At 44.1% G+C, this 15,776-nt stretch overlaps 1 protein-coding gene across 6 annotated transcripts in view; it reads left to right on the top strand.

The window, feature by feature from the left end:
* Positions 1–15,776, top strand: part of Fkbp5 (FKBP prolyl isomerase 5) — a 120,266-nt gene that overhangs the window by 46,785 nt on the left and 57,705 nt on the right. The window contains exon 1 of one of the 6 annotated variants that reach the window (XM_087597649.1): positions 14,881–15,030. Within the exon in view, the coding sequence (XP_087453775.1) occupies positions 15,001–15,030 (30 nt within the window). The 5' untranslated portion in view covers positions 14,881–15,000. 6 annotated transcript variants of the gene reach the window in all.

Genomic DNA, 15,776 nt, shown 5'->3' with positions numbered 1-15,776 from the left:
CTTGTGTGGTAGGCTCGCTTTCGGGTTTGGTAACTGAAGCTGTTTACCTTGTTGTTTTACTTTTGGAGCCGGGGTCTCCCTCTTTAGCCCAAGATGTCTTCAGTCTCTTCAGCCGGAATCTCCAGAGTGCTTTGAAAAGTTGTCTTTGGTGAGCATAGGTAAGCTCAGATGGAGATTAACTCTGGGCCTCCTGTGGCCAGTTATGTGCTCTACCACTAAGCTAAACCTCTGGGCCCAGAACTTCCAAGGCCTAAGTAAGAATATTTAAATCAAGATGGCTTTGCATCTGAACTATTTTTGTTGTTGTTTGTTTTTTTAGTATGGAATAGAGTTTATTTGGGGCATGGGGAGGGGAGTTAAGAGGGTAGTAGGAGCAAAGAGAGGGGGCTGGGCAGGGGGAGAGGGATAGGAGGAGATAGGGATGAGAAGGAAGAAGAAGAGAAAGAGGAAAATAGAGTAGAGGCCGGCCATGAGCATGTGGAGAGAAGAGGGGGAAGGGAATGGGGAGAGAGGGGACAGAAGGGGAAGGAGGTAAGAGCAAGAGAGAGCAGGAGGGCATCTGAACTTTGTTAAAATTGTATGGATTCTGCTAGTGACATCGCCTGTAGTTTGAATTACAGTTTTAGATTCATACCCCCATGCCCTTCAAGTCCTGAAGTCTTAATGAACTCTGGGTTTATTGGAAGCAGTCTCTGTACCTCTTGGGTTTGGTTTTGTTTTCTTAAACTCTTCAGCATTCAGAAGCGCTGCTCTCACAGGTGAATTGTTGACACTGATTGGGACAGACTTCCTTCATGGTGCTCTGTGTGTGTGGCTGGCTGGGAATTAAGAGAATAATAATATAAATTTAATATCACAGACATTTCTTTTTCTGGAGATGTATGTTAAAGCCTAGGCTGAACTCGACCTTACCATGTAGCTTGTCTTCTGATCATCCTGCTTCTGCCTCCCAAGTGTTGGGATTATGGGTGTCTGTTACCATGTTCGATTTTATGTGGTGCTGGGACAGAACGTAAGGCCTGGTGTGGGCTAGACAGACAGTCCGCTGTCTGAGATTGCCCCTGCCATGCCCTGGTGTAGGTTCTTGGTTGTACTCTGGAATATGAATCCTGCTTGTCATTCCCACTTGCAGTGAGACAAGACTCTGCATGAAATACTGGTTTTCCTAGGCTCTGTTTCTTTCTCTGTAAGATTCAGGGACAAAATGAATGGATGGCTGCTGGTGGCTCTAGGGCTAAATGAGACAACAGCTGGAGTGCTTAGGTCGGGCTGTGTCTTCAGGACTCTGACCCACTCCAGCAGTTTCCTTAGTAAGCCCTGCTGCGGTCCGGTGTTTTACGTTCCTCTGTGTTCTAAGTAATGTTACAAAACACACACTGTCCTCCCAGAAAAGAGAACAAATGCACAAAAGAGAAATAGCAACCCAGATCCCATGGTAACTGGCAGACTTCTTCAGAGGTGAAGAGGCAGGAATAATTGCCAAGCAGACAGCAACTTAAAAAGGTGACAGGACTTGACCCGAGCACTGCGGGACTGGTTAACAGGTTGACAGGCTGCTGAGGCTGTGCTCTGCTCTTCCTCCCTCTGCGACTCCTGGGGTTACTGAGGGGAAGTTACACAGCTAAGATGTGGAGAGCATTGTCTCCAGCCAGCACCCTCAGAATGAGGGGGGAACATACTTGAGGTAGAACACTGAGTGGGCAGACAGGAGAGGCCTTGGTGTGTTCGGAGTGGATGGAGCGTTTGGGTGACAGCCTGCTGGGAGCATGGCATCTTTCCCGTGTGTGCTGAGGAAGGCTGATACAGTGGTAGCATCAGTTATTAACTTGACAGGGTCTACAGTCACTGAAGAAACGTGCTCCTGGGCTTGCCTACACAGGCATCCAGATTAGGTTAATTCGGACTGGGAAGGCTCACCCTAATGTGGGCAGCACCAGCATCATGCCTCTCCACTTCCTGACTGGATACAGTGCAGCCAGCAGCCTCATGCTCCTGCTGTCACCTCAGCCACCATGATGAACTACATCTTTGACCTTCAGGCAGAATAAGCCCTTTGTCCCTGGCTTTGTCACAGGATTGACATAGTAACTCACACACACGAGAGCGCTTGCATTCTTTGTCCAAAGCTCTTGAATGTTCAAGACCACACTTCTGAGTCAGCGTCTGACATCGCTCACTGTCTTTTCTGATTTAAAAATAACCAAAGCAGTGGTGGAGCACACCTCTGATTCTAGCACTCAGGAGGAAGAGGCAGGGAGATGGCTGGGAGTTCAAGGCCAGCCTGGTCTACAGAGCAAGTTCTAGGACAGCCAGGGCTACACAGAGAAACCCTGTCTCAAAAAAACAACAATCAAACAAAAAACCCAAAACTTCAGGCATAGGGCACAGAGAGAGTTGGTTCTGCTCAGTAACAGTAAAGCACTGTCCCCAAAACCCAAAATACATAAACAAAACTGCTTGAGAGATCTCAGTAACCATTTGCTTTCCTTGTAGAGGCTCCATCCAGTTCCCAGCAGCCACACAGAAGCTCACAACCACCTGTAACTCCAGTGACTCCTCTGGCTTCCACAGGACAGGCACACACACGGTGCACATGCACATATGTACACATGTACATACACATGTACATATATACACATACATATATACACACACATATACACATATGTGCATACACACACACACACACACACACACACATCTAAGCACACATGCACATAAACAAGTCTTTGCCAGGTGCATGTCGCATCTTTAGTCCCAGTGGTGAAGAGGTAGTAGCAGACTCTGAGTTTGAGGCCAGCTGGGACTACGTTGTGAGACCCAGTTTCAAAAACAAACAAAACTCCTGAAACCTTTAAAACCAATTTTAACTGTGAAGCTGCTGACTGTCTATTGTGAACTTTTATGCATTTTATTACTTTGTCAGTTTGTTTTTGGCTTTCTCTTTTTCTTTATATTTTCAGTTGTTTATATAACCCTTACTTTTGGTCTCAAAAGTTTGATGGGTTTTTATGACTGGTTTCCTCCCTACCCTCTAGGCAGCCTAGACTTTAAGTCACAAAGCCACACAGTGGAAAGGACCAGGCAGAAGGGTGAAGAGAAGGGAGGGAGTGAGGGAGGCATTCTCTCTCCAGCTGCGATGGTTTACAGACATGGAAGCCGAGATCTGGGGAGATAGTCTCAGGTTCATGATCCACCGCTGATCACTGCGTGGGTTATGCCTCTCAGGACTGGACAGGGCTGCTTTGTTTTCATTGCTGTGGTTCTCAGCCATCTGGGTGGAATTAGAGTAGCACCAATTCTACCGCTTTTCAAAACCGAGGTAGAAAGTGATGTCCTATCAGGAGCGGCATGGTAGCAGCAGTTCACCCGTCCCGAGAAGGTCATGTTTGTGTTCTCCACTGAGCATCACTGTTCTTTTATTTAAATTAAACCTGTGTTTAGTATGCGGGTGATGTGTGCATGCGCTTATGTTGCAGTTCACCTGTGGAGGCAGAGGACAGGTTTTGGGAGTTGGTTCAAAATCAATTTTTTGAGGGGAAAAAAAGTTCCTTTTTAGTGTTTAAAGCTGTCAGCTATGTGTGCTTTAAGCCTACTCTCTCGGTAGTCTTTTTGCCTTGTCATGGTAGAACACAGATCCTCTTAGACTGCACATAGAGTACTAGCACGAGGAGTTGGTACCATCGTGTTACATCTGACCACCCTGAGCTTCAGAATTCAACATGAGCCAGGCAGAATGGCATGGACCATATTTAAATCTCGCTTTCTTCTGTGATAAGGGTCTGGGCTGCTTCGTGTCTGGCTGAACCAGTTGCCTAATAACTGTCCCCTCCCTTTCAAAACCAGATTCCAGCCACCGATTCACCGGCACAGCAGCCTTTTCTCCCCTGAACCGTATTGTTTGAACTTTAGTGAGACGCTCTGCTTGTATTTAGAAAGAAAATGTGCACAGCGTAGCAAACAATACTTCTTAGTCACTATAAGCATAATTTTACCATGAAATCATTTTGCAACTGGCTTTGTGTTCTATAGTCTTTCCCACGGTTAAGGAATGAGAGCAGGACCTGGGTTAAGGAGCGATGCCCCAGACCACTGCTTGTTTTCTTGCCTTCTTTCCAGAAGAATCAGGCTTCTGGACTAGATTCAGTTTTACTAAAATACTGATTTTTTTCTTTATTATTTAAGCACTCTTGAGATTGAATCGTACAACCTACAGTTGTACACAATCATCTCCATGTCCTCAGTGGTGGGTGTCAAGTCACTTAGGGACCATGCTTTGGCTTCTTCTCCTTCACTTCCTCTCCCTTTTCTCTTTCCCTTCCTTCCTTCCTCCCTTCCTTCCTTCCTCCCTTCCTTCCTCCCTTCCTTCCTTCCTTCCTTCCTTCCTTCCTCCCTTCCTCCCTTCCTTCCTTCCTCCCTCCCTTCCTCCCTTCCTTCCTTTCTTCCTTCCTTTCTTTCTCCCTTCCTTCCTCCCTTCCTCCCTTCCTTCCTCCCTTCCTTCCTTTCTTCCTTCCTTCCTTTCTCCCTTCCTTCCTCCCTTCCTCCCTTCCTTCCTCCCTTTCTCCCTTCCTCCCTTCCTTCCTCCCTTCCTCCCTTCCTCCCTTCCTTCCTCCCTTCCTTCCTCCCTTCCTTCCTCCCTTCCTCCCTTCCTTCCTCCCTTCCTCCCTTCCTTCCTCCCTTCCTCCCTTCCTTCCTCCCTTCCTTCCTCCCTTCCTTCCTCCCTTCCTCCCTCCCTCCCTCCCTTCCTCCCTTCCTCCCTCCCTTCCTTCCTTCCTTCCTTCCTTCACTCCTTCCTTCCTCTCTCTTTCTTTCTCTTTCTTTCTTTCTTTTTCTCTGATTAGCCTTCTAAATGTATATAGTACAGTTTTTGTTAGCTTCATTCTTAGGTTTGTTTTTTTTTTTTTTGTTCTTTTTTTCGGAGCTGGGGACCGAACCCAGGGCCTTGCGCTTCCTAGGCAAGCGCTCTACCACTGAGCTAAATCCCCAGCCCCTAGGTTGTTTTTTATAGTTTGATTTATTTATGTATTAATTCTGAGATTCTCATACCGACAGAAAGAGAGAGCATGTCTGAGGCAGGGCCTCTCTGTAGTTCTGGCTGTCCTGGAACTCACTCTGTAGACCAGGCTGACCTCGAACTCAGAAATCCGCCTGCCTCTTCTACCTCCCAGGTGCTGGGATTAGAAGTGTGAGGCACCATGCTTATCTGGAAAATCGGTTCCCTGGTGTCTGTACATGTTTCCTCCTGCCACTTGTCGTCATTTTCTAGTTCTTTGTCTCTTTAGTGTTACACTGTTCTTTCTTCTCTTTAACCCGTTTCTTCATTTCCTTTCTTCTTTCCTTTCTCTTTATTCCTTTTCTTTGTCTTTGATTCTAAGAATTGGTCCCAGGGCTTTGCATGTGCTAGGCAAGTGCTCTCTCCCTGCTGGGGAGTTCCAGTGTATTCTTTTTTGTTCTATTTCTGAGCAGAGTCTCTCTCTCTCTCTCTCTCTCTCTCTCTCTCTCTATATCTATATCTATATCTATATCTATATCTATATATATATATATATATATATATATATATATATATATCTCCCTGGCTGTTTGGGAACTCAAGTAGACAAGGCTGGCCTTGAACTTACAGAGATCTGCTTGTCTGGCCTCTTTGAGTGCTGAGACTAAAAGTGTGTGCCATCATGCCAGGCTTCCTATGTACTTTACAGACTACTCTATGTTATGTTGTTTATTTCTGTGTTCTAATTATAATATGGCTGTATTCTAGAAGTTTCTTATTTAGTTCATGATATATTTTTTGCCAAATTAGTTTGATGTGTTTCATTTTGGTTTTCTTTTTCAATTATAACTTCATTTAAAGACATCTTTGTGTATGTGTATACTCAGTTTCTGAACAAGTGTGAATAGGTTTTCTTTTTTTCTTACATCTCAAAAATTGTCACTTTAATATTTTCATACATAATACTTGTTTTGACCTAAGAATATTGATGACAGTCTAGAGAATTTAATACACTTGATATAAGGCGACTTTTTCAAAGCTATTTGGCATTGCCAGATACTATTAATTTTATTAGTAGAATTAATATAGAGAATAATTAATAATTGAATAATTCTATGCCAGTTCTATTAATAAATATTTTAGCAGTTTTATAAGTCTAATTTAGAGTCCCAAATCTAGTATCTTAGATTTTGATTCTTAGGTCATTTAATTTCTTTATTCTAAAAAATGTCATTGGCTTTTCTAAAAGCCAATCATAATTATATGGAACAATTAACTTTTTTTTTAATATTTATTTACTTTAATATGAGTACACTGTAGCTGTCTTCAGACACACCAGAAGAGGGCATCAGATCCCATTACAGATGGTTGTGAGCCACCATGTGGTTGCTGGGAATTGAACTCAGGACCTCTGGAAGAGTAGTCAGTGCTCCTAACCACTGAGCCATCTCTCCAGCCCGGAACAATTAACTTTTAAAGAGGAAAATAAAGATTCATTTTAGAACCTATATCCTATAAAATGGGTTAATAGAAACACAGTGATTTGAAGATAAGAACTTTTAGGTTATGAGTTTTCTCTTAATTTTGTAACTTATTTGAAAAGGATCTGGTAATTTAAAACTTAAAAGGCAAAGATCATTAAAACAAAGGAAAATGAATATAAATCACTTGAAATAATGAACAGGATGAGAGAATGGGAAGGAAGAAAAATTTAACACCAATAATCTAAGGCAAGATGTTGTCTGTTTGAACATTAAATTTAGCTCCACATTTCCTGGCAAGCCAGTGAAAAGGGGAAACCGGATGGGTTTCATGGTTATTGTCTGATAAAGAAGCTTATCGGTTTATCAGTGGAGGAGAACTTAAAGTCCTGGGTTAAAAAGCTGAGTCCACAGTCAAGGACTGTATTTCCTATCTCTCCCTTTATGAACAACTACATTTCTGCTGTTGCTGGTTCCTCTGCTGGAGTTATATTTGGTCAGATTAAATTCATGTCCGCTGTTGTCAAGAGTGGAACTGCCGTGGCCAGGGCGTGTTTATGGATTGCCTCTGGAGCCGAAGGCATTGACGAACAGGAAACTGAAAGCTAAAAGTTCAGGAAATGTATTGTATTTAGATTGTGTGGAGAAAATATATATAGTACTTAACTACTGAAGTCCACGACCATTTCTAGGCTCAAATTTATACTGATGTCTGTAGAGCTGGCCACCGAGGATTCTGACAACTATACCCCAGATGCTTAAACATGACGGCAGAGGAACCCGCGCTGTGCCAGTGACGGGAGAAAACAGCAGCAGATGACAAGGGCTCTGCGGCTCGTGCAGAGCAGCTCAGCCGGCTGGCGTCTCAGTGACTCGTCCCAGGATCGTGTCTTTAAGTTTGGTTCTAAGGAACAGGAGGCTTCTGTCCTACATAGTGCCCTGTTTTACTCCCCAAGTCCCGATGGTCAAGTTATATTTTCTTACATTGAATTATATTTTTCTCCATTTTATTAATATACTTAATTGTTTCTTAGTGTTAAGAAAATTATCAATATTATCTTAAAAGTTAGCTGTCTCCCAAATATTTTCTAATTACTGTAGTATTGTAGGAGGTGCACAAAGTCTAAAATATTCTTTTTTTTTTTTTAAGATTTATTTTATTTATATGAATACACTGTAACTGTCTTCAGACACACCAGAAGAGGGATGGTTGTGAGCCACCATGTGGTTGCTAGGAATTGAACTCAGGACCTCTGGAAGAGCAGGTTGGTGCCCTTAACCACTGAGCCATCTCTCCAGCCCTAAAATATTCTATTTTTTTGAGACAGGATCTCTCTACATAGCCCTGGCTGTCAGGAAACTCACTACTAGGCTGGCCTCGAACTCACAGAGATCTGCTTGCCTCTGCCTCTGAGTGCTGGGATTAACTGTGTGCACCACCACTGCCAGCTTTAAAGGGGAAGGTTTCTAATACTGCATTTTTCTTGTTCATTGTTATGTGTATACGCACATGCATAATTCTGTGGTTTTAAGGCAAAGTATAGCTAAGTAGCACAGGCTGGCCTGAAACTCTTGGTCCTCCTACCTTTGCCTCTAGTGTGCCAGAATTATAGGTCTGTACCTCCACACCCATCTCACTGTGGTATACTTTAACAAAAGTGATAAACTGTAGAATCAATCACACAAAATACTTTAGTGTTCCATAGTGGACTTTGTCTTCCCACGTTCCTTTGAGGAACTTCAACTGTGTGGGAAATTCATTGATTTCATAGCATAGTTGAAGCTCATCTTGTCAGGACTTCGCTTGCTTTGGATCTGGTAAGTTATTTGTGTCTGCCTCTACACTTCTCTAGTGACCAAGAGGATGGAAGGCCCTGACTAGAAAAGATTACTCCAGAAGGTGAGATGCACTGCTTTCCCAAGGTCAGGCTGTGGAGCGCTCTTCCCAGCAGATGGGACGACTGGGTCCTGGGCTGACAGGGAGCTGAGGTGGGAAGATGCTGGACTTTAGGCAGTAGCCGATCTCCCCTTGCAGGGAGGTGTCTCTTCAGGAGCAACAGTGGAAGCCAGGCACAGAGGCACATACTTTTAATCCCAGCACTCAGGAGGCAGGCGCAGCGTCATGTGGCCCAGTTAGGCTATGTAGCAAGACTGTTAAAAAAAAACCAAAGGGTGGAAAATTACTCATGAAAGAAACAGATTAAAACTTATAAATCTTTTTATTCTGTTTAGTCTGCTAATTCTGCTAGCTAATAGGTATTTTAATAGAAGCCCTCAGCATAATCCAGTGGTTCTTAACAGGGGAAGTGGGGACCAACACCCCCTCATCCCCCTACCCCATCCCCCGTGAGCTCTTGGGAGCAGGTACTTCCTGGTCACCATCTTGTTGGGATCCTCAGGCACAGTGCTCGACATAGAGTTCCATCAATGCTTGTTATGAATGACTGAGTTTCTGATTAAGTGCTTGCTATAATTCACACTTGCCACAGTGTGGGGTTATCAAGACCAATTATGTTCATCTAAACTGCTTTCGTATACTCAGCCTTTTTCTTTATTAATGATAATTAAACATTTCAAAATCGTGCTGGAGAGATGGCTCAGCGGTTAAGAGCACTGACTGCTCTTCCAGAGGTCCTGAGTTCAAATCCCAGTAACCACATGGTGGCTTATGGCCATCTGTAATGGGATCCGACGCCCTCTTCTGGTGTGTCTGAAGACAGCTACAGTGTACTTATATATAATAAATAAATAAATCTTTGAAAAAAAATTAAATCTATTTTATTTTTAGCATAATTTATTTACTTTTATGTGCATTGGTGTTTTGCCTGCATGTATGTCTGTGTGAGGGTGTCAGATCCCCTGGAACTGGAGTTACAGACAGCTGTGAACTGCCATGTGGGTGCAGGAAGTTGAACCTGGCCCTGGAAGAACAGCCAGTACCCTTAACCGCTCCAAGAATTAAGACTGAACTGACAGATTTTTTTTTTTTTTTTTTGGTTCTTTTTTTCGGAGCTGGGGACCGAACCCAGGGCCTTGCGCTTCCTAGGTAAGCGCTCTACCACTGAGCTAAATCCCCAGCCCCCAGATCTTTTTTTTAAAGATATAGTTGTTAACACATTAAAAAAAAAAAAACCCAAAATATAAAAATGTCTTGTTTTTCATTTTGTTTTGTTTTCCATTGAGTCCTGTGATTTAGACCTGTTTCCTGCATTTCTTAAATGTTTTCTCTGCACTTACAAATATGTATGGTTCTATTGTTGTTTTTGAGACAATATTTTAATGCAAATATGTATATTACTCTGTGGTAGTAGAGGTCAAACTTCAGGCCTCATGTATGTTCAGTAAGTACCCACCACTGAGCTGTATTCTTGACCCTTAGGGAAGGTAGGTTCTGTTCTATGAATTGCTTTTTTCTTTTTTTTTTTTAATATTTTTTTTAAAGATTTATTTATTTATCATATACAAGTACACTGTAACTGTCTTCAGACACACCAGAAGAGGGCATCGGATCCCATTACAGATGGTTGTGAGCCACCATGTGGTTGCTGGGAATTGAACTCATGACCTCTGGAAGAGCAGTCGGTGCTCTTAACCGCTGAGCCATCTCTCCAGCCCTGCTTTTTTCTTTAATGCCATTCTTAAACATCTTTCCACAGTACCTTTATAACGGTTTTCTTATTTTTAACTGCTACGTTGTTGTTATGTAGTGTGTTATCATTCATCCCCCCTGTGACTGCTGAGATGACTCAGTTAAGTGCTTGCCATGCAAGCATGGGGACCTGGATTGGGTCCTGGTGTCCTTGTAAGATTCATGTGCATGGTGTGTGCCTGCAATTCTAACCCTGGGGAAGTAGAAAGGTGGATCCCTGGATCTTGCTAGCCAACCAGTCCAGCAGAATTCATAATATTCTGTGTTTAGTGAGAGATATCTCAGTGAGACTGGCTCCCAGCATTCACCTCTGGCCCACACATGCATGTATGCACACACCCAGATCCATTCACATATGCGCCAAGACATTTCTTCTTTGAGAATCGTGTGCTACCAGCTGCTTGTTTCTGAGAACATCTGCACTCAGTTTTCTGGACATTTGTTGTTGGGAAAGGATAGTAACCTTTTGTTCATATTGGTGAGTTTGCCCTTAAGAACATCATGCCACACTTGCATTCTCACTAGAAATAGAAAGTATAGAAAGTATCATTTTATGGACAGAGTGGGGTTCTCTCCTCTTCTCTGGCTAACCATCCGTTCCTCAGCCACGTCTCCATTCTTTAGTCTCACTCTATGGAGACAGCTCTGGCATCTGAGTTACTTAGAGACTTGACTGTGGCCCTGGATTCTACTAAAGTGGACAGCAGTGGACAGCCCGGTGTCTGTGCCCTGGGGCTTGTGGAAGAGACAAATGGTGGAACCAATTACAGTAATTTCTTGCTCTCTTACACTAACAGCAGAGCAAGCTTCTCAAGAGGGGATGGGAGAATATGTGAGGTTCCTAGTAGGGAACCAACAGGTGCAGAGCCTTGGGGAAGCACACGGGAGGGATTCCGTGTTTGTCAGAGCGGCTCAGGCAGAGCACGGTAGGTAGGGATGAAACATCTCAGGGCTGGGGCTGGCCTGTGATCAGCGTGAAAAGCTTTGGACTCTGTGCAGTTTGTGATGGGAAGCCATTGGAGGGTTGCCAGCGTAAGTTGTTCTAAGCCAGTCTGATTGTCACTTTCCTTACAAATGCTTCAGTTCTCGTTTCCTTTGGAATAAAGTTCAAATGCTGTACTCGGGTACACAAGGTCTTTCCGTCAAACTTCTGCCTATTTATTTAGCATCGGCTAGTCTTTCCCACATGTGCCCTTCACTTTAGCCAAATTGGATCACAAGCAGTTCCTGGACGGGTCGTTGGTGATTCATGTCTTTGCATCTTCCTGTGTGCTGCTGGCCTGCAGGAGGCCCTCTCCTCCGCTTGCCATGGTCACTGGCTTGGTTTTGGGGGGTCTGCACTGTGCTTGTTGTCCTGTGTCCTCTACCTGTCCTAACTATTCTCACCACGCCCGTGCTGACTGAAGCTCACCCTTCCCTTACCATCTGAAGCACCCTTGTGGTGATCTTATACTGAGCTCTCTGCCCTGCAGAAAACCCTCCGTGGCTTGCTTTCAGTTTCCGTCTGAGATTCTGAACCCATGGCTAACAAAGATCCTCTCGCTTAGGCAGCAAGAACTAACCTATTGCACAACCTCCCATCAGCCCCTTCCCTTGATTTTCAGACAAGGTCTTGTTATGTAGTCCAGCTGGTCTTAAAATTGTGTTCTTCCTGTCTCAGCCTAGTGAGTGATGGGGTTACTAGTGTGTACTGCCATCCTGATGTAGTTATGTTTTATGTTGAGTTACTTTTTGTATGTGACATGAAATCAGATATCAGTTACAGTCTTTATCTGGGAAGATACAGTTGTCCCAGCACTGCTTAGCGGGCACTGTTCTTTTCCACCTCCAGTTTAGTGCTATCTTTTCTGAAAGCAAATTAATGAGAATGTGTTAGTATTCTTGTCAGTCAGTCCTCTGGTCTGTGGGTGCCTGAGTGTGTCCTTACAGCAGGCCACACTGTCTTGAGTGCTCCTTTGTCCTAAACATTGACCACATCGTCTGGAGTATGCTTTGTCCTAAGTGTTAATTAAAAGTGTGGCCCTGGAATCTTGCAGTTGTGTTCTTTTCAGGGTACTTTCGGGTACTTTGAATCCTTTAGGTATCCATGAATTTTAGAATCAGCCTGCTAACTTTTACAACCAAGTTAACTCAGCTCGTGTTAGGGATCTCTTTGGCCAGAGCACTCAGTAAGGTACAGTTTAGCCATTGGAAACTGTGAGTATCAGGACAACTAACACTTAAATACTCCAGTTATTAAATTGGAAAAAGAATATAAAACATACACACTAAGATTTGGTATGAAAATGGTAGGAAAACAGAACCTTGTTTCCTTTTTGAATCTAATTTTCCTTCTTTGGATCAGGAGTTGATTGAACACACTGTAGGAGCTAGGGAGCGCAGTTACTGCTCGGATCTTTTCTTTTTCTCTTTTTGGATTTTGGAGATGATCTCATTCTGGAGCTCAATCTAGCCTTGCACTAGTAGCAGTCCTCTTGCCTCTGCCTCCTCAGTGCTGGGATTACAGACACGAACAGCTATACCTAGTTTAAAACAAAACAAAAACTCTAAGCAGAGAAAGGAAAGCTGTAAACCAGGGGGAAATACTAGTAAAAAACTATAGTGACAAAACTCCACAGTAAAGAAAGAACTCCTAAAATTCAATAGTTTGATCGTTAGCACCACCACCACCACCACCACCACCACCTCCACCTCCTCCACCACCACCAAAAACAGTATGAATGTAACACAGTTGAAAAATATACCCCACCCCCAGAAGGTGTGGGGGAGGTGAGGGAGGGTTCAAGGCAGAGTTTCTCTGTGTGACTGGGCTGTCCTGGAACTTACTGTATAGACCAGGCTGGCCTCACACTCACAGAGGTCCAGATGTTTCTGCCTCCCAAGTGCTGGGATTAAAGGTGTGCACCACCACTGCCTGGTACAAAAACACCTTTGAGCAGACATCTCAGGAAAGAAGATACACAGTATGCGGACAGTACTCCCGCTGAGAGCTTAAGACGACTGAACAAAACCCTAATCGTATACATGCGAGCGATGCCCTCCTTTGAGTGGTTGACTGGATGAGAGGCAACCATCTGTCCTCCCCAACTATGAACCCTCCACGCCAGCATTCACCAGCCTAGCCCAGTGAGTCCCAGGCGTGGCAGTAGTGCTGTGCATTCTTGTCACTGAGCAGAGCTTTCTCGTCAGACCTACGGCCTGCTTAGCAAGAGGGACACTGTGCCTGGTCCTGGACCCTAGTTAGCTCCTCAGAACTGGGGAAAGGAATCATGGAGACAGCCTGTAGCTGTTGTGTTACTGCGAGCATCCCTAACACTGCGCTAAACACCTGCTCTTACACGCACAGAGAAGCCCATCACCACCCCGTCAAGGGAACTTCTCTTAGGAGACTTCTGCAGAAAACCACAACCAATCAAAATGCAGAATCGAGGATTCCAGTCCCAAAGGAATTTAAAAACTTCACGTACTAAAATATTCCACAGGTTTTGCATATATTAGGCAAACATTTGAGGTTTTTTGTAGAATAGAATCTAAACTTAAAGTTCTGTTAAACTCTGTTAACATTAACAGCAGCTGAAGCCAGCCTTTGTAGCGCCGTGACTTGGCATGCTTTCTCCTCTGTGTGCTTCTCAGTGGGTTCATGTAGAACTGCTGCCCGGGTGGTGTGCCCACCTGTGATTCCAGCACTCAGGAGGCTGGGGCAGGAGGATGGACAGCTCTAGTTCTACCCTGAGCTATATAGCATGACATTGCTGTCTCACACAACATAAAATGCTTTTATTTTTAACTTAGTGTTTAACTCAGAATTTTAAAATTGTAATTAGTAACGGTCCTTTGGAATAGAAAAATCAGATTCTGTGCTTTCCATAACCATTTCTTATATAAGAGATCAAAGTAAAAGCTGGCTCTGAGTTGGGCAGTGGTGGCACATACCTTTAATCCCAGCACTTGGGAGGCAGAGGTTGGCAGATTTCTAAGTCACAGGCCAGCCTGCTCTACAGAGTGAGTTCTAGGCTATCTAGGACTACACAGAGAAACCTGTCTGCAAAACAAAACAAAATAAACAAACAGAGCTGGGTGTGATGGTTTACTCCTGTAATCTTAGCACCTGAGAGGCTAAGGTCAAGTGTCACTCAGAATGTGATGCCAGCCAGGATATACAGCGAGACCTTATCCTAAAAAGCCAAAAGACAGGAAAAAAAATACAATGCCTCAGTTATCCTTATTCCCAAAGTCGCGGTTTTGATAAGCATTTTAAAATAAAAATACCTGACATTTTGGAAGAAAGATTTTATTTTACTGTCAATTAAAGTCGTAGACTATGTAGTGTCTGGAACAACTCTGTCAAATCTGAGGCCACTGAGATGTGTCCAACAGAGCTTATCATGTACGACTTCAGACCGTGGAAATGCCTCTTGTCCTAGCCATACCTTTTTCTGGCTTAAAGATGGAGTCTGGGCTTCCCTTCTGGTTGACCAGAATGTACTTAACAGAGATTGGATTTGCTCTCTTGGCTACAGTCACAAAGCAAACAGAAATCCCTAGACAAAATATATGAGGCAACAGCTTGAAACACCAGAAAGCTGACAGCAAAGGGGAGAGTGATCTCTGAGGAAATGGAAACCAGCAGGTAAAGCCTGTAATTACACCATCTGACTCCCAGAGAGTGCTTGTCTGCGGGAGTCCAGGGGCACAGGCAGATGGCCTTTGAAAGGAAAGAGCTCCACCAGGGAGAGCTCCAGAGCTGTGTGGAGGCTGCCATTTGCTCTCCAGAGGAGCACTGTTGAGTTGTGCTGAAACCACGCAGGCAGAGAAACAACCCCGAGGATAAAGGAAAAGAAAGCCCTGCTTCTATTCAGAGCCAGGCGGAGTGGCAAATGCCTGTCACCAGCACTGAGGAAGCAGAGGTGAGTTCAAAGCCAGCCTGGGCTACTCAGCAGCAAGATTCTGTGTCAAACAAAAAATGTTCGAGTTACTGCCAACCAAAGAGGAAAGCCTTGTAAGTCACAACGTCAGGGAGAGTACTTAGAGGAGATTGCCGGAAGTAATGGTGGGAATGCAGCCCTCAACTGAGGATGACTTCTGTCCTCCCAACAAAGCTCCAAAACAAGCCAGGAAGGATCAGGTCGTTTCCAGGGAACTCAGCTAGGACAGAGTGTCACATTAGAGGAGTGTAAAATACCTGCCCCTCACCACGGCCACATTCAGTTAGCCTCTGGTCAGATGGCAGGCTTGCACAGAAACAGGAAAAATTAGTCAGCATAACAGACTCAGAATGACGAAATTAGTAGATGAAATTAGTAGACACTGAGATAGCTGTCATAACTACAATCCATTGTTTAAGAAAGTACAGGAAAGACTAAGAGTGGTCCTACAGCCATTGGCATGAAGCCTGCAGGGGATGAGTGTGCGATCACAGGGTGGGGCAGGGGCGGCCCACACAGTGCAGGGGAAGGCCTCTTAGCAGTGCAAATTATCCAGAATATACTGAGAGATGGGTTTGTTTGTTTGTTTGTTTGTTTGTTTTTAAGGCCTGGGGAAAAAGGAATTATTTAGCTATGAGACAATTATGAAGATACAATGTGTCTAGAATTACAGTTTTGAAGAGAAATGGGATTACAGAAACCTCTGGGGTGGGGGGAAAGCCAGGATT

The sequence above is a fragment of the Rattus norvegicus genome, chromosome 20 (genome assembly GCF_021556685.1).
Source record: "Rattus norvegicus strain SHRSP/BbbUtx chromosome 20, alternate assembly SHRSP_T2T, whole genome shotgun sequence".
NCBI lineage: Eukaryota > Metazoa > Chordata > Mammalia > Rodentia > Muridae > Rattus > Rattus norvegicus.
The sequence above is the reverse complement of the archived record's forward strand: the minus strand, read 5'-3'. Positions and strand labels throughout refer to the sequence as shown.